Source organism: Sus scrofa, chromosome 9 (genome assembly GCF_054392235.1).
Source record: "Sus scrofa isolate SSC_HxYL_T2T_F1_AM1 chromosome 9, Sscrofa_HxYL_maternal_Yorkshire_Landrace_v2.0, whole genome shotgun sequence".
NCBI classification, from domain to species: domain Eukaryota; kingdom Metazoa; phylum Chordata; class Mammalia; order Artiodactyla; family Suidae; genus Sus; species Sus scrofa.
Window position 1 is genome coordinate 3830977 of NC_139391.1, and position 21905 is coordinate 3852881.

Below are 21905 nucleotides of genomic sequence, written 5' to 3' on the forward strand. Positions count from 1 at the left end.
CATGGCCTTTCCCCAAGTGTCCCAGGCCCTCCGGCCTCTGAAGGAGGCCTCCAACCCTCTGCCTTCCTGAAAGAGGCTGGCTGCGAGGAGGACGAACTCGGAGCATCTGATCAAGCCGGAGGACCCCTGTGGGGGCCTCCTGACCACAAGCAAGATCCAGGACAAGCCCCCAAATTCTGGAGCCTAAAAGTGGCCTCTGTACCCCAGCCCCAGTTAGGTCTCAGAGACAGAGTTGTGGGTGAAACAGAAAGAAGAGCTTTACTGCTTTCCCGGGCAAGAGAGGCCACCGCAGGCTAATGCCTCCAAGCTGTGTCCTCCTTGAGCGGGACCAGCAAGGGGTCTTCCAGGGTTAGACTGAAAGACAGGGTGAAAGACTAAGGCGTCGCTGTTATTCTCCCTCCTCGGAGCATTTCCGAGTCCTCACGCCCAGCGTCTCAAGTCCTCAAGGCATTCACAAAGCAACCATGGAACATGCTTGGCTAGGCCTTTGTAAAGGGGGAAAAATTCTAACTGATTCTATAATATTTTGAAGTCTGGAATGGGAACGTTTTTCACAATGAGCGTTTTAGTCCTGGTCAGGTGAAGAATGGAGAAGGCCATTGCAAAGCACAAACAAGAATGCGGACCAGACACAGAAAGGGTAAGGGAGGTGAAAAGAGAGCAATGAGGAGACGCAGGTGTCATAGTTCACGTCCGTTTCCCTTGGGTTAAATACACATCTCAACAAACATCAACACCTTCCTCCTTTTGTGTAAACCCTTGCTTGAAACCCAAGGATTTCAAACAGGACCATCACCGTTGCTTTATTTTAACCTTGAGGCGGTGCCACAGATTCATTATAAGAAGCAAAAAGCTTCAGAGTGACCACGGCTCTGTTCTTCTCCATTAGGCACTCATTAGATGTCCTATTGGGCAGGTATCTGGAGACATCAAAACGTGAGTATCTTCTATGAGTTAGTTGTCCTTGACTTTCAGCTTAAGAACCTTATACAAGCCGTGTCTGAGCTCCTTGTTCTTGAGTGCATAGACCACGGGGTTGAGGGCAGGAGGAATGACATTGTGGAGCACATTGAGTAGGACTGGGATGAGGGGAACCGTCATTGCTGCTCTGTGGGTGACGGAAATGACAACGATGGCCGTGTAGAAGAACAGGATTAGGATGAGGTGGGACGTGCAGGTGCTTAGGGCCTTGGATGCAGCTTCGGCTGAGTTCAGCTTCAGCACAGAGTGAAGTATCAAAGCATATGACAACATAATCAAAGCCAAGTCACTTCCCATGAGTGTCCAAGCCAGAAGGAGCTGGTACATGCTGCTGATGGTCCTGTCATCACAGGCGAGGCGGGTGACCCCACGATTCGAGCACAGACAGTGCTCAATTTCGTTTCTGGAGCAGTATTGTCTCTGGGCAGCCAACACAGGCACTGGGATGGTAAGTAAGCAGTTTCTCAGTGCCATGAACACCGTTGCTTTGGCCACAAAAGATCCTGTAACTATGGATGTATAGTGTAGTGGTCGACAAATGGCTACATATCTATCCATAGCCATGCAGACAAAGACGCCCGACTCCATGCCTACAAAGCAATGGATGACATACATCTGCAGAAAGCACTCAGGGAGACTGATGGCCTTGGCATCAAACCACAAGATGGCCAAAATCTTGGGCATGATGGTGGTGGCCAGGCCCATGTCTACCACCGCCAGGATGCCCAGGAAGTGGTACATGGGCTGGTGCAGGGTTGCCTCGTGACTGATGATGATCAGGATAAGGATGTTGGCACTGAGAGCTAAGAGGTAGAGCCACGCCAGGGGCAGAGAGAGCCAGTGCTGCCAGGTGTGAATGCCTGGGAAACCCATCAGAACGAACTCAGAGACCTGGCCCTTCGAGCTGTTGGCACCGCTGAGCTCCTGGAACATCTTCACCAAGAGGAAAAACATTCAGGGTGAGGACTCTGAATACTCTCCCTGACGTTGCCTGTTTCCTGGTCTTGAAGGAGAGGAGTGCTCATCCTTGCAGTTCTCATCTTACCATGACCATTTCCTGGACTCTTCTAAGGAAACAGAACCTGGGATAACGCAGTTTGTGCGTTAGCTGCGCTAATTATCACAAAAACTCCATAAGCAGGTCATGTTGAAACCATGCTCCAGACCATAGCTCTTTGAGTTTTAAAGCAAAAGTTCTTTCCTTTAGCCTCTCCGTCCTGCCTGGCCCCCAAGTCTTAAAAGGCTGACTCAGGAGTTAACTATTAGGAAATACAGGTAGAGCTAACAACGGGTTAATGCAGCCTTCATGTTGTCATGTCCTGCCTTGGCCCCCTACCTTCCTACTCAGATGTACCTTCTAGTTAGAGTTAGATGGCACCTGATGTCTGGGGTCCCCCAATGACCTCTTCCTGGCTCAACTGCTTTCTTTTCCTAATGGTTACTTTCTACTTAGAGCTGTGTCCCTCCCAGCGCTGCCTTTTGTCATTGAACCCCTCCCTGACACCCCTTCCCTACAAGTGAAACGATACTCCCACAGACAACCAGAAGCCCTCCCCGGACTGACTGGCCCCAGAGTTGACGACTCTGAAATGAGCTGTGGATGAAAACTACGACAGACACCACGGTCAGTAACCCTGTCTTCTGAGCTCAGCCTCTGTCCCTCTCTGCTTTCTCTTTGCAAGAGAGGACATGGTTCTGAGGTACGAGCCTGCTGTGTCCTCCTCTGCCTCGCAAAGCAGCAAGCCTGTCCTTTCTCTTCCTCAAAGAACTCGGTCTCTGAGACTTAATTGGTGCCGGTGTACAGAGCCTGCATTTGTGGCGACAACGTTACATGCACCTTGTCAAAATTAAGATACAGAGTATCAAGGAAAGTCAGGACCTTGGTCGTTATCTTCCACCGGGTACCACATTGGGGCTGGACAAGAGGAAAGCCCTCTGATGCCAGAGCCTGCTTCTTAAGTTTGACATTGCTACCAATGCATAGACTCAGAGCAGTAGCTTTTCTGTCCGAAAATAGTTTAGTAACATATTAGTTGATAGAACATCAGAAAACCTCTTTTGATCAAAGACCTTGGGAATTTGACGATACTCATAAATATGAGTTAATTTTCATGAAACTCTGGGTTATGTTAGCGTAGTCAGCATAACTTATGTTCTCCAGTGAGGAAACTATAAAATGTCTAAAAAATGGGCATGAACAGTCTAAAGACAAACTGCGCCAACAGAGAACAAGAGTAGTTGTTAGATCTCAGTATTCTGAGTCCAGTTGATTCTGGCTTTGAGTCAGTTTCCCCTACGTGGACATACGTTTGCTTCTTGGAACAGTCCAGACAGTCACCTCGTCATCAGTACAGAAGACATGAAATCAAAACACACTGAGTCTGAGATCGCTGTTATGACGGAAGGCCCGCTATAGCTCTCATATTGTACATAGGTACACCTGATGTAAACATCAACACCTGAACTTGAAAACCGAAGGCATAGTTTTATGATCTCTTTCTACCAGAAACATGCTGTTTACTTTCTTTTCTCTGCAAGCCCTAAATAGTAAGTACACCACACAAAGCCACAACACTTGAACATTCTGTGGTTCAAAATTCTGGTATGCAGAGGGGGGCAATGCTGATGCACACCTGGCGACTCTTTTAACCTTCAACCATGAACTCGTCGTGGCTATCGCTTCACTCTTCTCGTCGTGGGGGTGACTTATACTTAACACTCAGTACAACCTAACCAAAGTCTCCTACTTGCTTAGGAAAATAAGTAGGTATTTATAATAAGCCTGGAAAACCAAAGTGTGTTCATTGCAACTGGACACCTGGGGAATTGAACTTTTTTCCATGAAAACCCACTCTTCCTTAATCCTTCTGCCTCCAGATAGGGAGAGGGAATCCAATCTTAAGTCATGCAAATAGTCAATTCATGTACTTCCAGGAACAATCCCCATGTATTCTCTGTCCACAGAATGAGAAAAGGCTCATCTCCACTCCCCTATTGTGTTTCCTTTAGTACCTTTGTCTCTGGATGGCAGACCTGTGAGCTGAAGGCCACCTGCTCCAGCTGTGCCGGATCCTGATGAAGAAAGTACGACTCTGCAGGATATGTACATTTGCAGTCTTGGGCTACTACGTCTCCTGATGTTTGTCCTGGTGAACGAAATAGCTTTAACATGTGTTCTCTGTCCCCAGGCGAGTATCACAAAACACCAGAGATGCTGGTGCTGGTCTGGGAATTTAGCGGCCCCCTAGTGGAGGAGGAAGAGTGGAAAGTCCCATTTGCAGCCTCTCACCTACTGGACGAAGGAGAGACGCAATTTATCTGTGTGTTTCGATATCTCTGTGCTTGCGTGAGAGTGATACACACGAGGCAGTGAGAGTGAACCCAATTGCCTTTGAATGAGTATGAAGGACGTTAATGTTTCTTAAGGTGGTTTGTCTCTTTCCTGGTGGGAGCAAAGGCTGTGTGGGACACACCTGGAAAGCACTGACGGTGTTTCAGAAGGTTTTAGTTTCACTCACACACGTCCACACGTCATTTGACTCGCCAACATTTTCGTTCACGTGAGCATGGGGACGAACGTGGTGGCTTTGTGGGAGTTTGCCAGCAGTTCGGATGTACTTGTACAAATATTAAGCTGGGGGTATTTAGAAGAGATGCCTAAGTGTATATGGAGTAATGATGATGTGATGAGAGCAAAGAACCAATAAAACCCATGCTGATTCTAGTCTTGTAACCTGTAGCAAGATATTGAAAGCAGGACCTATAGTGTTCATTCGTTGGAAAAATACACATGATTTTGGAAGCAGATAAATTGCACCTTTGAAATTACGTAATGTGGAGGTAACTGCTGATACATTTCTTGGTATAAACTTCCTACATATGATTTTGGACAAAAATGGGGGCAGTGCCATATTGAAACATAAATGCTGTCATTATAAAAGACCTTCACAGGTAAGTACTTCAAGGGGTGATTATTCAGCAATATCATGATCTAATAAACGTGCATAATATGTAGTTACACAATCCATTGCAGCACATTCCTAATACGTGTGTGTGTGCACGTGACCAGAGAGAGAGAAGATTTTTAGCACAGCGCTCTTTACACTGTATCAGTTGTTATTAAAGCAAAAGTCTCTTGCCATAGAATAATTATTTAAATCACTAAAAAGGTATAATTGAGGCGTTCCCCTCGTGGCTCAGTGGTTCGCAAACCAGATGAGTAGCCATGAGGATGTGGGTTTGATCCCTGGCCTTGCTCAGTGAGTTAGGGACCTGGCACTGCTGTGAGGTCGGGTGTAGGTCACAGATGCACTTTGGATCCTGTGGTGCTGTGGCTGTGGCATAAGCTTGCGGCTACAGCTCCGATTTGACCCCTAGCCTGGGAACCTCCATAGGCCACAGGTACAGCCCTAAAAAGACCCAAAACAAATGTGTCACTGAGTGCCTGTCATTTCATTCAAAACGTTGTGCAACCATTCGCACGATGTAACAGCAGGACACTTCCATTGCTTAAAAAGAAACCCTCCACAACTGTTACTCAGTCACCACGTATTGACCTGCCCCTCCAGCCCCTGCCAACAACGACGTTGGGTTTTGATTCCACGGGTCACCTATTCGGGAGAGTTCAAGTATTTGAACCCGCAGCCTCTGGTGTCTTGGGCCTATGGCACATGGGGCCCTGAGAGCGAGATGGCCTCATTGGTGTAAAGTGATCAAGCTGACTAAAGGAGCCATTAGAAAGGCTGTTTCTAGGTGTCTACAGAAGGGAAAAGAGAGCTGCATCAAGGCCTCATTCCTAAGCTGCTGACTGAAAGAATATGCGCAACCTGAGAGTTGAGAGTTCACTTTTATTTGGGGCAGAAGGAAGCCCTAAGTCCAGGAGGCAGCATCTCCAGCTACCCTGAGGAAACCGCTCTAAGGAAGCGAGGGAGGGGCTGGGATATGGAGGCCTTTAGCGAGGAAGGGCAGGTAGACACCCAATGGTCACACACACACAGTGGCCAGGTGCTTTTAGCAATAGACCTAAGACAGGCAGAAACACACCATGAGTGGTTATCCTCATGGATCAAATCTCCCCCAGGTAACTCTTTTTCCTTCTGAACATCAGGGCAAATTGTGGCTGACACAGTCACTTTCACAAACCCAGACTCCAATGAATAGACCTAGAATTTAATGCCATTGAAACAATTTCGTTTTTTAAAAAATTATCCTCATATCCATTAAACAGAGTTAAACAAAGACTAATTCATTTTCAAAATAGGTTTGGCCCGTTGACCCTATAGGCTTTGTCACACCAACTCCGCAGTAATTCTTCAAAAGGATTCTCAGACTATTCTCCCCCAAAGACTCTCAAGGTCAAGAAGCCACACCTAGTGGTTGACATTAGATTTTGCCTGGGCAGACGTTTTCCTTGTAGAGGTGGCCCACGTATCTGGAGATTCCCGTGCAAGTCAGGAGACAGTCTTTCAAGTCCCTGATGAAGCTGCTCGGAACCCAGTGGTTTCCGGTTTCTGGAGCGACTAGGCAGAGAGAAAAGAAAAGTCTTCTATTTCCACCCACACGTGTGAATTCTCAACTTGCTATAAGTCATAGACGCCTTGAGGGGAATAGACTCTCTGCAGCTGAAAAGCATAGATTAAAACCAGTAATAGGCCAGACCAAGAATTGAGTTCATATTGAGCAGTGTATGGACTCTCTCCTCAGTGAGTTCTGTTCGAAGTCCAGTTTGTAACCACTTCCCTTTTTCCTGGGAGGGCATCAGCCCAACAGCCAAGGAATGTTTTAACCCGTCCGATAAAGACGAGGTTTGCCGGGAGCCAGGAAAAGCCAAGGGGCCTTCTTGGATTTTTCCTGGCCCTTACTGCTTCTTTATAGCTGTCGGTGACCCACTCTAAGTTTTCTGGTTTGGGAGGAGACTGGGACCATGTCACAAGGACGTCAGGATGGCACCGGTCTGACAAGGAGGGGTCGACTGGTTTTCCTTCTTTTGTGCAAGTGGAGTGGACTTTATCTGCATGTGGTATAATCTTGAACTCTCCTGCGGTTGTTACCTTTTACTTGATAATGCTCTGCCTGTAATAAAAGCTGTCCAAAACATCCAGGTGACTTTTTCAAATTGTTCTGAAATGCTTCGGTGGCCCTCTGAGTTACCTCAGAATTCGCTGGAGAAGAAATTTAATTAGAACTTGACACTTGGGAAGTTTGTTAAAAATATCAAAACATGTATGAAATTTGGTCACATTGTGGAATGATACACTCACATGATCAAAGTCATGAAGGATTTGAAAGCAAGTAGGAATCACCCAACGATGAAGAAATTCACACAGTTTGCTCCCAGAGACAGCATGTTCCAAGAAAACTTGCTTCTCGTGACCGAGAGGTCAACACACAAACAAATTTCAATCTTTGTGTCTCCTATTACGGACAAGCATATATTTTATTGGTTTTACACACTGAAATGCTTCCTTGACTAGTTTGGTCGTTTTAAGCACATATTACAATTTTTACCTTTAAAAAATGTAAGCTTTAGTGAAAGCCAAGAAGAAAGCAACTGCAAACTTGATGTGATATTGGCATCCTCCGATTAGCAAACTTCAGAACATAGTCCATAATCTCTCACAACGGGCATTTTCCCAAACCAAATGTCTCCTTTATGAGGTACAGATGCATATTCAATAAACAGACGTCTTTAGCTTCCCTCTTGCTAGAAAACAAAGGTAGACAAGCTGGAATCTGTGCAGCAGTCAGTGTCCAGCCTTTCATCTCCTACGTGACCCAGACCTTTGCTGAGTCTTCATCACCTGCTCATTGAGTAGAAGTGTAGCATTTCAAGTTACCACAAATCTGGAAAAACGGATTAAGGTCGATATTTCTCAAACACAATTATTTTATGTTAACGTGTTCATTGAAGAGTTTCCTCTCATTGATCTCCATTTCATTACTCTACAACGTCATTACACCAAATCAATGTCCTGGCAGACAAATGCGGTGACAGATGTGGTATGAACTTCCTGACTCTCAGTAAACTTAGGTACAGCAAAAGTATTATACTTAACCCTGATGACTCTAAAAACATGTCTGTATTAAGAAAAATGTGCTTCAGCAACAAACTTGGACTCACGTTAATACCAGACATTTACGCTAAGTACTTCCCAGATCATGGAAACCTTAAGTTCATTTAGCTTCGTTTCTCTTTTATTTAGAACTGCTTCTTTGTGTTTACTTGTCTTTAAGCCAAGGAGATAGAGCTCATTGTATCACAAAGGTACATTCAGAGACATACATATATTTCAGCAGAGAGAGAGCTTGGAGCTTATTTTAAAATTTGATCTAGGATGTATCATGCCCAGGCTGTCTTACAAAGGAAAGCCATCTTTCATACATTTCACTGGTTTGTAATTGCAAGTGGTTTCATTCTGAAGACTGCAGCTCAAGGGGCTGTCTTTAGGAGACAAAACGGAGTTCCCCATAGCTGGCACACGCATGTGCCTACAAGACAAATGCAAATATACCCACACAGAACAAAATCTGATTCCTGCAGGAGAAAGTCAAAACGGTGACATCTAACAGTTTCCTCCACTATTTTTTCAAATGCAGCTTCCTCTTTTTAACAGTAAGGAACATGCCCATGGAAACATAGGGACTCGTGATTGCACTTGACGTGGCAATTCACCTGGAGAAGGCAAGACCAAAAATAGCCCTTGGAATAAGCTGAATTTGCCTCCTTGAATGGAAAAGCCTCTTCCCTCTCCTTTCTCTCTCTCTTTTCCCTTCTGCTTGGAACGTCTACTAATTAACTCAAAGTCTTAGGCAAAGTTGGCTGTGTTGGGATACCGAGGGCATGACAAGGGTTAACTGCATGCTTTCCCCCAGGCATCTATTTGCTCTCTCAGGGTCAGAACTCTGAAAAAGAAGTTATCAAGGAAGATTTCTCTAATGCATATATAAAAAGAGCAAGTTTTAAAATTCAGAAACGTTTTACCTCAACCGATCTTCTCTGGAGTCTAAAGGATATCGTAGCCACAGAGTTTAAGTTGAGTTTCTCCTTATTCATACATGTATCACTACAGGTTGACCAGTTTGCCACGGTTTTTCACAAGGGGCTATCCGACGGAATGGAAGAGGAAGTGATTCCCACATTTCCTTGAAGTCCAGTCTACATGCACATGGGAAGAAACCCAGAATCCTCACCAGCAGATGGAAGCCTCAAGCCCGACAAGCAGAGTCGGACAGCACAAGGCTCAGATTGGCTTCCAAGTCCCTCTAAGCCCGGGACCGCAGCCCAAATGGTACCTTACAGATCAGGTGGAATGTCAGAAGCAAACAAACAAACAAATGCCCACATGGGACCAAGAGTTGCCCAGACAGAGCCATGTCCCAGGGGCCCCAGAGTGCACACTGGTGGACTTACCCAGATGCCGACAGACCCGCTGCAAGGTTTCAGACACTGTTTTCCTCCTGCCCTCAAATAATTCCCCAGAGGGGGATGTAGGGCTCATGTGGGTGGGAGGAAGAGAGGCGCATCCCTGAGGCCAAGGGGGCCTTGGCAGCTGCTAGGGTGCTCTCTCCTCCGCCTGCCATCCCCACGCTGGAGTTCCTACTTCCCGCATGGCAGAATGGGCATGACTAGGGCATAGCCTTTCCCCAAGTGTCCCAGGCCGTCTGGCCTCTGAAGGAGGCCTCCAACCCTCTGCCTTCCTGAAAGAGGCTGGCTGCGAGGAGGACGAACTCGGAGCATCTGATCAAGCCGGGGGACCCCTGTGGGGGCCTCCTGACCACAAGCAAGATCCAGGACAAGCCCCCAAATTCTGGAGCCTAAAAGTGGCCTCTGTACCCCAGCCCCAGTTAGGTCTCAGAGACAGAGTTGTGGGTGAAACAGAAAGAAGAGCTTTGTTGCTTTCCCGGGCAAGAGAGGCCACCGCAGGCTAATGCCTCCAAGCTGTGTCCTCCTTGAGCGGGACCAGCAAGGGGTCTTCCAGGGTTAGACTGAAAGACAGGGTGAAAGACTAAGGCGTCGCTGTTATTCTCCCTCCTCGGAGCATTTCCGAGTCCTCACGCCCAGCGTCTCAAGTCCTCAAGGCATTCACAAAGCAACCATGGAACATGCTTGGCTAGGCCTTTGTAAAGGGGGAAAAATTCTAACTGATTCTATAATATTTTGAAGTCTGGAATGGGAACGTTTTTCACAATGAGCGTTTTAGTCCTGGTCAGGTGAAGAATGGAGAAGGCCATTGCAAAGCACAAACAAGAATGCGGACCAGACACAGAAAGGGTAAGGGAGGTGAAAAGAGAGCAATGAGGAGACGCAGGTGTCATAGTTCACATCCGTTTCCCTTGGGATCAATACACATCTCAACAAACATCAACACCTTCCTCCTTTTGTGTAAACCCTTGCTTGAAACCCAAGGATTTCAGATAGGACCATCACCGTTGCTTTATTTTAACCTTGAGGCGGTGCCACAGATTCATTATAAGAAGCAAAAAGCTTCAGAGTGACCACTTTTCTGTTCTTCTCCATTAGGCACTCATTAGATGTCCTATTGGGCAGGTATCTGGAGACATCAAAACGTGAGTATCTTCTATGAGTTAGTTGTCCTTGACTTTCAGCTTAAGAACCTTATACAAGCCGTGTCTGAGCTCCTTGTTCTTGAGTGCATAGACCACGGGGTTGAGGGCAGGAGGAATGACATTGTGCAGCACATTGAGTAGGACTGGGATGAGGGGAACCGTCATTGCTGCTCTGTGGGTGACGGAAATGACAACGATGACTGTGTAGAAGAACAGGATTAGGATGAGGTGGGACGTGCAGGTGCTTAGGGCCTTGGATGCAGCTTCGGCTGAGTTCAGCTTCAGCACAGAGTGAAGTATCAAAGCATATGACAACATAATCAAAGCCAAGTCACTTCCCATGAGTGTCCAAGCCAGAAGGAGCTGGTACATGCTGCTGATGGTCCTGTCATCACAGGCGAGGCTGGTGACTCCACGATTCGAGCACAGACAGTGCTCAATTTCGTTTCTGGAGCAGTATTGTCTCTGGGCAGCCAACACAGGCACTGGGATGGTAAGTAAGCAGCTTCTCAGTGCCATGAACACCGTTGCTTTGGCCACAAAAGATCCTGTAACTATGGATGTATAGTGTAGTGGTCGACAAATGGCTACATATCTATCCATAGCCATGCAGACAAAGACGCCCGACTCCATGCCTACAAAGCAATGGATGACATACATCTGCAGAAAGCACTCAGGGAGACTGATGGCCTTGGCATCAAACCACAAGATGGCCAAAATCTTGGGCATGATGGTGGTGGCCAGGCCCATGTCTACCACCGCCAGGATGCCCAGGAAGTGGTACATGGGCTGGTGCAGGGTTGCCTCGTGATTGATGATGATCAGGATAAGGATGTTGGCACTGAGAGCTAAGAGGTAGAGCCACGCCAGGGGCAGAGAGAGCCAGTGCTGCCAGGTGTGAATGCCTGGGAAACCCATCAGAACGAACTCAGAGACCTGGCCCTTCGAGCTGTTGGCACCGCTGAGCTCCTGGAACATCTTCACCAAGAGGAAAAACATTCAGGGTGAGGACTCTGAATACTCTCCCTGACGTTGCCTGTTTCCTGGTCTTGAAGGAGAGGAGTGCTCATCCTTGCAGTTCTCATCTTACCATGACCATTTCCTGGACTCTTCTAATGAAACAGAACCTGGGATAACGCATTTTGCGTGTTAGCTACGCTAATTATCACAAAACCTCCATAAGCAGGTCATGTTGAAACCATGCTCCAGACCATAGCTCTTTGAGTTTTTAACCACAAGTTCTTTCCTTTAGCCTCTCCGTCCTGCCTGGCCCCCAAGTCTTAAAAGGCTGACTCAGGAGTTAACTATTAGGAAATACAGGTAGAGCTAACAACGGGTTAATGCAGCCTTCATTTTGTCATGTCCTGCCTTGGCCCCCTACCTTCCTACTCAGATGTACCTTCTAGTTAGAGTTAGATGGCACCTGATGTCTGGGGTCCCCCAATGACCTCTTCCTGGCTCAACTGCTTTCTTTTCCTAATGGTTACTTTCTACTTAGAGCTGTGTCCCTCCCAGCGCTGCCTTTTGTCATTGAACCCCTCCCTGACACCCCTTCCCTACAAGTGAGCTTCATTCCAGAGAGAAGGTCAGGAAGCGATACTCCCACAGACAACCAGAAGCCCTCCCCGGACCGACTGGCCCCAGAGTTGACGACTCTGAAATGAGCTGTGGATGAAAACTACGACAGACACCGCGGTCAGTAACCCTGTCTTCTGAGCTCAGCCTCTGTCCCTCTTTGCTTTCTCTTTGCAAGAGAGGACATGGTTCTGAGGTACTAGCCTGCTGTGTCCTCCTCTGCCTCGCAAAGCAACAAGCCTGTCCTTTCTCTTCCTCAAAGAACTCGGTCTCTGAGACTTAATTGGTGCCGGTGTACAGAGCCTGCATTTGTGGCGACAACGTTACATGCACCTTCTCAAAATTAAGATACAGAGTATCAAGGAAAGTCAGAACCTTGGTCGTTATCTTCCACCGGGTAAGACACTGGGGCTGGACAAGAGGAAAGCCCTCTGATGCCAGAGCCTGCTTCTTAAGTTTGACATTGCTACCAATGCATAGACTCAGAGCAGTAGCTTTTCTGTCCGAAAATAGTTTAGTAACATATTAGTTGATAGAACATCAGAAAACCTCTTTTCATCAAAGACCTTGGGAATTTGACGATACTCATAAATATGAGTTAATTTTCATAAAACTCTGGGTTATGTTAGCGTAGTCAGCATAACTTATGTTCTCCAGTGAGGAAACTATAAAATGTCTAAAAAATGCGCATGAACAGTCTAAAGACAAACTGCGCCAACAGAGAACAAGAGTAGTTGATAGATCTCAGTATTCTGAGTCCAGTTGATTCTGGCTTTGAGTCAGTTTCCCCTACGTGGACATACGTTTGCTTCTTGGAACAGTCCAGACAGTCACCTCGTCATCAGTACAGAAGACATGAAATCAAAACACACTGAGTCTGAGATCGCTGTTATGACGGAAGGCCCGCTATAGCTCTCATATTGTACATAGGTACACCTGATGTAAACATCAACACCTGAACTTGAAAACCGAAGGCATAGTTTTATGATCTCTTTCTACCAGAAACATGCTGTTTACTTTCTTTTCTCTGCAAGCCCTAAATAGTAAGTACACCACACAAAGCCACAACACTTGAACATTCTGTGGTTCAAAATTCTGGTATGCAGAGGGGGGCAATGCTGATGCACACCTGGCGACTCTTTTAACCTTCAACCATGAACTCGTCGTGGCTATCGCTTCACTCTTCTCGTCGTGGGGGTGACTTACACTTAACACTCAGTACAACCTAACCAAAGTCTCCTACTTGCTTAGGAAAATAAGTAGGTATTTATAATAAGCCTGGAAAACCAAAGTGTGTTCATTGCAACTGGACACCTGGGGAATTGAACTTTTTTCCATGAAAACCCACTCTTCCTTAATCCTTCTGCCTCCAGATAGGGAGAGGGAATCCAATCTTAAGTCATGCAAATAGTCAATTCATGTACTTCCAGGAACAATCCCCATGTATTCTCTGTCCACAGAATGAGAAAAGGCTCATCTCCACTCCCCTATTGTGTTTCCTTTAGTACCTTTGTCTCTGGATGGCAGACCTGTGAGCTGAAGGCCACCTGCTCCAGCTGTGCCGGATCCTGATGAAGAAAGTACGACTCTGCAGGATATGTACATTTGCAGTCTTGGGCTACTACGTCTCCTGATGTTTGTCCTGGTGAACGAAATAGCTTTAACATGTGTTCTCTGTCCCCAGGCGAGTATCACAAAACACCAGAGATGCTGGTGCTGGTCTGGGAATTAAGCGGCCCCCTAGTGGAGGAGGAAGAGTGGAAAGTCCCATTTGCAGCCTCTCACCTACTGGTCGAAGGAGAGACGCAATTTATCTGTGTGTTTCGATATCTCTGTGCTTGCGTGAGAGTGATACACACGAGGCAGTGAGAGTGAACCCAATTGCCTTTGAATGAGTATGAAGGACGTTAATGTTTCTTAAGGTGGTTTGTCTCTTTGCTCCTGGGAGCAAAGGCTGTGTGGGACACACCTGGAAAGCACTGACGGTGTTTCAGAAGGTTTTAGTTTCACTCACACACGTCCACACGTCATTTGACTCGCCAACATTTTCGTTCAAGTGAGGATGGGGACGAACGTGGTGGCTTTGTGGGAGTTTGCCAGCAGTTCGGATGTACTTGTACAAATATTAAGCTGGGGGTATTTAGAAGAGATGCCTAAGTGTATATGGAGTAATGATGATGTGATGAGAGCAAAGAACCAATAAAACCCATGCTGATTCTAGTCTTGTAACCTGTAGCAAGATATTGAAAGCAGGACCTATAGTGTTCATTCGCTGGAAAAATACACATGATTTTGGAAGTAGATAAATTGCACCTTTGAAATTACGTAATGTGGAGGTAACTGCTGATACATTTCTTGGTATAAACTTCCTACATATGATTTTGGACAAAAATGGGGGCAGTGCCATATTGAAACATAAATGTTCTCATTATAAAAGACCTTCACAGGTAAGTACTTCAAGGGGTGATTATTCAGCAATATCATGATTTAATAAACGTGCATAATATGTAGTTACACAATTCACTGAAGCACATTCCTAATACGTATGTATCTATACATGACCAGAGAGAGAGAAGATTTTTAGCACAGCGCTCTTTACACTGTATCAGTTGTTATTAAAGCAAAATTCTCTTGCCATAGAATAATTATTTAAATCACTAAAAAGGTATAATTGAGGCGTTCCCCTCGTGGCTCATTGGTTAACAAACCAGATGAGTAGCCATGAGGATGTGGGTTTGATCCCTGGCCTTGCTGAGTGAGTTAGGGACCTGGCACTGCTGTGAGCTCGGGTGTAGGTCACAGATGCACTTTGGATCCTGTGGTGCTGTGGCTGTGGCATAAGCTTGTGGCTACAGCTCCGATTTGACCCCTAGCCTGGGAACCTCCATAAGCCACAGGTACAGCCCTAAAAAGACCCAAAACAAATGTGTCACTGAGTGCCTGTTATTTCATTCAAAACGTTGTGCAACCATTCGCACGATGTAACAGCAGGACACTTCCATTGCTTAAAAAGAAACCCTCCACAACTGTTACTCAGTCACCACGTATTGACCTGCCCCTCCAGCCCCTGCCAACAACGACGTTGGGTTTTGATTCCACGGGTCACCTATTCGGGAGAGTTCAAGTATTTGAACCCGCAGCCTCTGGTGTCTTGGGCCTATGGCACATGGGGCCCTGAGAGCGAGATGGCCTCATTGGTGTAAAGTGATCAAGCTGACTAAAGGAGCCATTAGAAAGGCTGTTTCTAGGTGTCTACAGAAGGGAAAAGAGAGCTGCATCAAGGCCTCATTCCTAAGCTGCTGACTGAAAGAATATGCGCAACCTGAGAGTTGAGAGTTCACTTTTATTTGGGGCAGAAGGAAGCCCTAAGTCCAGGAGGCAGCATCTCCAGCTACCCTGAGGAAACCGCTCTAAGGAAGCGAGGGAGGGGCTGGGATATGGAGGCCTTTAGCGAGGAAGGGCAGGTAGACACCCAATGGTCACACACACACAGTGGCCAGGTGCTTTTAGCAATAGACCTAAGACAGGCAGAAACACACCATGAGTGGTTATCCTCATGGATCAAATCTCCCCCAGGTAACTCTTTTTCCTTCTGAACATCAGGGCAAAGTGTGGCTGACACAGTCACTTTCACAAACCCAGACTCCAATGAATAGACCTAGAATTTAATGCCATTGAAACAATTTCGTTTTTTAAAAAATTATCCTCCTATCCATTAAACAGAGTTAAACAAAGACTAATTCATTTTCAAAATAGGTTTGGCCCGTTGACCCTATAGGCTTTGTCACACCAACTCCGCAGTAATTCTTCAAAACGATTCTCAGACTATTCTCCCCCAAAGGCTCTCAAGGTCAAGAAGCCACACCTAGTGGTTGACATTAGATTTTGCCTGGGCAGATGTTTTCCTTGTAGAGGTGGCCCACGTATCTGGAGATTCCCGTACAAGTCAGGAGACAGTCTTTCAAGTCCCTGATGAAGCTGCTCGGAACCCAGTGGTTTCCGGTTTCTGGAGCGACTAGGCAGAGAGAAAAGAAAAGTCTTCTATTTCCACCCACACGTGTGAATTCTCAACTTGCTATAAGTCATAGACGCCTTGAGGGGAATAGACTCTCTGCAGCTGAAAAACATAGATTAAAACCAGTAATAGGCCAGACCAAGGGTCATGGGAATTGAGTTCATATTGAGCAGTGTATGGACTCTCTCCTAAGTGAGTTCTCTTCGGAGTCCAGTTTGTAACCACTTCCCTTTTTCCTGGGAGGGCATCAGCCCAACAGCCAAGGAACGTTTTAACCCGTCCGATAAAGACGAGGTTTGCCGGGAGCCAGGAAAAGCCAAGGGGCCTTCTTGGATTTTTCCTGGCCCTTACTGCTTCTTTATAGCTGTCGGTGACCCACTCTAAGTTTTCTGGTTTGGGAGGAGACTGGGACCATGTCACAAGGACGTCAGGATGGCACCGGTCTGACAAGGAGGGGTCGACTGGTTTTCCTTCTTTTGTGCAAGTGGAGTGGACTTTATCTGCATGTGGTATAATCTTGAACTCTCCTGCGGTTGTTACCTTTTACTTGATAATGCTCTGCCTGTAATAAAAGCTGTCCAAAACATCCAGGTGACTTTTTCAAATTGTTCTGAAATGCTTCGGTGGCCCTCTGAGTTACCTCAGAATTCGCTGGAGAAGAAATTTAATTAGAACTTGACACTTGGGAAGTTTGTTAAAAATATCAAAACATGTATGAAATTTGGTCACATTGTGGAATGATACACTCACATGATCAAAGTCATGAAGGATTTGAAAGCAAGTAGGAATCACCCAACGATGAAGAAATTCACACAGTTTGCTCCCAGAGACAGCATGTTCCAAGAAAACTTGCTTCTCGTGACCGAGAGGTCAACACACAACCAAATTTCAATCTTTGTGTCTCCTATTACGGACAAGCATATATTTTATTGGTTTTACACACTGAAATGCTTCCTTGACTAGTTTGGTCGTTTTAAGCACATATTACAATTTTTACCTTTAAAAAATGTAAGCTTTAGTGAAAGCCAAGAAGAAAGCAACTGCAAACTTGATGTGATATTGGCATCCTCCGATTAGCAAACTTCAGAACATAGTCCATAATCTCTCACAACGGGCATTTTCCCAAACCAAATGTCTCCTTTATGAGGTACAGATGCATATTCAATAAACAGACGTCTTTAGCTTCCCTCTTGCTAGAAAACAAAGGTAGACAAGCTGGAATCTGTGCAGCAGTCAGTGTCCAGCATTTCATCTCCTACGTGACCCAGACCTTTGCTGAGTCTTCATCACCTGCTCATTGAGTAGAAGTGTAGCATTTCAAGTTACCACAAATCTGGAAAAACGGATTAAGGTCGATATTTCTCAAACACAATTATTTTATTTTAACGTGTTCATTGAAGAGTTTCCTCTCATTGATCTCCATTTCATTACTCTACAACGTCATTACACCAAATCAATGTCCTGGCAGACAAATGCGGTGACAGATGTGGTATGAACTTCCTGACTCTCAGTAAACTTAGGTACAGCAAAAGTATTATACTTAACACTGATGACTCTAAAAACATGTCTGTATTAAGAAAAATGTGCTTCAGCAACAAACTTGGACTCACGTTAATACCAGACATTTACGCTAAGTACTTCCCAGATCATGGAAACCTTAAGTTCATTTAGCTTCGTTTCTCTTTTATTTAGAACTGCTTCTTTGTGTTTACTTGTCTTTAAGCCAAGGAGATAGAGCTCATTGTATCACAAAGGTACATTCAGAGACATACATATATTTCAGCAGAGAGAGAGCTTGGAGCTTATTTTAAAATTTGATCTAGGATGTATCATGCCCAGGCTGTCTTACAAAGGAAAGCCATCTTTCATACATTTCACTGGTTTGTAATTGCAAGTGGTTTCATTCTGAAGACTGCAGCTCAAGGGGCTGTCTTTAGGAGACAAAACGGAGTTCCCCATAGCTGGCACACGCATGTGCCTACAAGACAAATGCAAATATACCCACACAGAACAAAATCTGATTCCTGCAGGAGAAAGTCAAAACGGTGACATCTAACAGTTTCCTCCACTATTTTTTCAAATGCAACTTCCTCTTTTTAACAGTAAGGAACATGCCCATGGAAACATAGGGACTCGTGGTTGCACTTGACGTGGCAATTCACCTGGCGAAGGCAAGACCAAAAATAGCCCTTGGAATAAGCTGAATTTGCCTCCTTGAATGGAAAAGCCTCTTCCCTCTCCTTTCTCTCTCTCTTTTCCCTTCTGCTTGGAACGTCTACTAATTAACTCAAAGTCTTAGGCAAAGTTGGCTGTGTTGGGATACCGAGGGCATGACAAGGGTTAACTGCATGCTTTCCCCCAGGCATCTATTTGCTCTCTCAGGGTCAGAAGTCTGGAAAAGAAGTTATCAGGCAAGATTTCTCTAATGCGTATATAAAAAGAGCAAGTTTTGAACTTTCAGACGCGTTTTACCTCAACCAGTGTTCTCTGGAGTCTAAAGGATATCGTAGCCACAGAGTTTAAGTTGAATTTCTCCTTATTCATACATGTATCACTACAGGTTGACCAGTTTGCCACGGTTTTTCACAAGGGGCTATCCGACGGAATGGAAGAGGAAGTGATTCCCACATTTCCTTGAAGTCCAGTCTACATGCACATGGGAAGAAACCCAGAATCCTCACCAGCAGATGGAAGCCTCAAGCCCGAAAAGCAGAGTCGGACAGCACAAGGCTCAGATTGGCTTCCAAGTCCCTCTAAGCCCGGGACCGCAGCCCAAATGGTACCTTACAGATCAGGTGGAATGTCAGAAGCAAACAAACAAACAAATGCCCACATGGGACCAAGAGTTGCCCAGACAGAGCCATGTCCCAGCGGCCCCAGAGTGCACACTGGCGGACTTACCCAGATGCCGACAGAGCTGCTGCAAGGTTTCAGACACTGTTTTCCTCCTGCCCTCAAATAATCACCCAGAGGGGGATGTAGGGCTCATGTGGGTGGGAGGAAGAAAGGTGCATCCCTGAGGCCAAGGGGGCCTTGGCAGCTGCTAGGGTGGTCTCTCCTCCGCCTGCCATCCCCACGCTGGAGTTCCTACTTCCCGCATGGCAGAGTGGGCATGACTAGGGCATGGCCTTTCCCCAAGTGTCCCAGGCCATCTGGCCTCTGAAGGAGGCCTCCAACCCTCTGCCTTCCTGAAAGAGGCTGGCTGCGAGGAGGACGAACTTGGAGCATCTGATCAAGCCGGGGGACCCCTGTGGGGGCCTCCTGACCACAAGCAAGATCCAGGACAAGCCCCCAAATTCTGGAGCCTAAAAGTGGCCTCTGTACCCCAGCCCCAGTTAGGTCTCAGAGACAGAGTTGTGGGTGAAACAGAAAGAAGAGCTTTGTTGCTTTCCCGGGCAAGAGAGGCCACCGCAGGCTAATGCCTCCAAGCTGTGTCCTCCTTGAGCGGGACCAGCAAGGGGTCTTCCAGGGTTAGACTGAAAGACAGGGTGAAAGACTAAGGCGTCGCTGTTATTCTCCCTCCTCGGAGCATTTCCGAGTCCTCACGCCCAGCGTCTCAAGTCCTCAAGGCATTCACAAAGCAACCATGGAACATGCTTGGCTAGGCCTTTGTAAAGGGGGAAAAATTCTAACTGATTCTATAATATTTTGAAGTCTGGAATGGGAACGTTTTTCACAATGAGCGTTTTAGTCCTGGTCAGGTGAAGAATGGAGAAGGCCATTGCAAAGCACAAACAAGAATGCGGACCAGACACAGAAAGGGTAAGGGAGGTGAAAAGAGAGCAATGAGGAGACGCAGGTGTCATAGTTCACGTCCGTTTCCCTTGGGATCAATACACATCTCAACAAACATCAACACCTTCCTCCTTTTGTGTAAACCCTTGCTTGAAACCCAAGGATTTCAGATAGGACCATCACCGTTGCTTTATTTTAACCTTGAGGCGGTGCCACAGATTCATTATAAGAAGCAAAAAGCTTCAGAGTGACCACTTTTCTGTTCTTCTCCATTAGGCACTCATTAGATGTCCTATTGGGCAGGTATCTGGAGACATCAAAACGTGAGTATCTTCTATGAGTTAGTTGTCCTTGACTTTCAGCTTAAGAACCTTATACAAGCCGTGTCTGAGCTCCTTGTTCTTGAGTGCATAGACCACGGGGTTGAGGGCAGGAGGAATGACATTGTGGAGCACATTGAGTAGGACTGGGATGAGGGGAACCGTCATTGCTGCACTGTGGGTGACGGAAATGACAACGATGACTGTGTAGAAGAACAGGATTAGGATGAGGTGGGACGTGCAGGTGCTTAGGGCCTTGGATGCAGCTTCGGCTGAGTTCAGCTTCAGCACAGAGTGAAGTATCAAAGCATATGACAACATAATCAAACCCAAGTCACTTCCCATGAGTATCCAAGCCAGAAGGAGCTGGTACATGCTGTTGATGGTCCTGTCATCACAGGCGAGGCGGGTGACTCCACGATTCGAGCACAGACAGTGCTCAATTTCGTTTCTGGAGCAGTATTGTCTCTGGGCAGCCAACACAGGCACTGGGGTGGTAAGTAAGCAGTTTCTCAGTGCCATGAACACCATTGCTTTGGCCACAAAAGATCCTGTAACTATGGATGTATAGTGTAGTGGTCGACAAATGGCTACATATCTATCCATAGCCATGCAGACAAAGACGCCCGACTCCATGCCTACAAAGCAATGGATGACATACATCTGCAGAAAGCACTCAGGGAGACTGATGGCCTTGGCATCAAACCACAAGATGGCCAAAATCTTGGGCATGATGGTGGTGGCCAGGCCCATGTCTACCACCGCCAGGATGCCCAGGAAGTGGTACATGGGCTGGTGCAGGGTTGCCTCGTGATTGATGATGATCAGGATAAGGATGTTGGCACTGAGAGCTAAGAGGTAGAGCCACGCCAGGGGCAGAGAGAGCCAGTGCTGCCAGGTGTGAATGCCTGGGAAACCCATCAGAACGAACTCAGAGACCTGGCCCTTCGAGCTGTTGGCACCGCTGAGCTCCTGGAACATCTCCACCAAGAGGAAAAACATTCAGGGTGAGGACTCTGAATACTCTCCCTGACGTTGCCTGTTTCCTGGTCTTGAAGGAGAGGAGTGCTCATCCTTGCAGTTCTCATCTTACCATGAACATTTCCTGGACTCTTCTAATGAAACAGAACCTGGGATAACGCATTTTGCGTGTTAGCTGCACTAATTATCACAAAAACTCCATAATCAGGTCATGTTGAAACCATGCTCCAGACTATAACTCTTTGAGTTTTAAACCAAAAGTTCTTTCCTTTAGCCTCTCCGTCCTGCCTGGCCCCCAAGTCTTAAAAGGCTGACTCAGGAGTTAACTATTAGGAAATACAGGTAGAGCTAACAATGGGTTAATGCAGCCTTCATTTTGTCATGTCCTGCCTTGGCCCCCTACCTTCCTACTCAGATGTACCTTCTAGTTAGAGTTCGATGGCACCTGATGTCTGGGTTCCCCCAATGACCTCTTCCTGGCTCAACTGCTTTCTTTTCCTAATGGTTACTTTCTACTTAGAGCTGTGTCCCTCCCAGCGCTGCCTTTTGTCATTGAACCCCTCCCTGACACCCCTTCCCTACAAGTGAGCTTCATTCCAGAGAGAAGGTCAGGAAGCGATACTCCCACAGACAACCAGAAGCCCTCCCCGGACCGACTGGCCCCAGAGTTGACGACTCTGAAATGAGCTGTGGATGAAAACTACGACAGACACCACGGTCAGTAACCCTGT

At 46.5% G+C, this 21905-nt stretch overlaps 3 protein-coding genes across 3 annotated transcripts; all 3 read right to left on the minus strand.

Annotated features, from left to right (window-relative positions):
- Positions 1-954: 954 nt before the first annotated feature.
- On the minus strand, positions 955-1914 carry LOC146399663 (olfactory receptor 56B2-like). The gene has a single exon (XM_084978185.1). The coding sequence runs from the start codon at positions 1912-1914 to the stop codon at positions 955-957; it is 960 nt and encodes a 319-aa protein (XP_084834311.1).
- An 8652-nt stretch (positions 1915-10566) lies between these two features.
- LOC110262330 (olfactory receptor 56B2-like) lies at positions 10567-11526 on the minus strand. Its single transcript, XM_084978186.1, has one exon. It carries the CDS (start codon positions 11524-11526, stop codon positions 10567-10569), a length of 960 nt encoding a protein of 319 aa, XP_084834312.1.
- Positions 11527-20214: 8688 nt separating this feature from the next.
- LOC146399664 (olfactory receptor 56B2-like) lies at positions 20215-21174 on the minus strand. Its single transcript, XM_084978188.1, has one exon. It carries the CDS (start codon positions 21172-21174, stop codon positions 20215-20217), a length of 960 nt encoding a protein of 319 aa, XP_084834314.1.
- Between the last annotated feature and the right edge of the window lie 731 nt (positions 21175-21905).

Coding starts and splice junctions, on each gene's coding strand:
- LOC146399663 (XM_084978185.1), bottom strand. CDS start 1,914: ATGTTCCAGGAGCTCAGCGGTGCCAACAGCTCGAAGGGCCAGGTCTCT.
- LOC110262330 (XM_084978186.1), bottom strand. CDS start 11,526: ATGTTCCAGGAGCTCAGCGGTGCCAACAGCTCGAAGGGCCAGGTCTCT.
- LOC146399664 (XM_084978188.1), bottom strand. CDS start 21,174: ATGTTCCAGGAGCTCAGCGGTGCCAACAGCTCGAAGGGCCAGGTCTCT.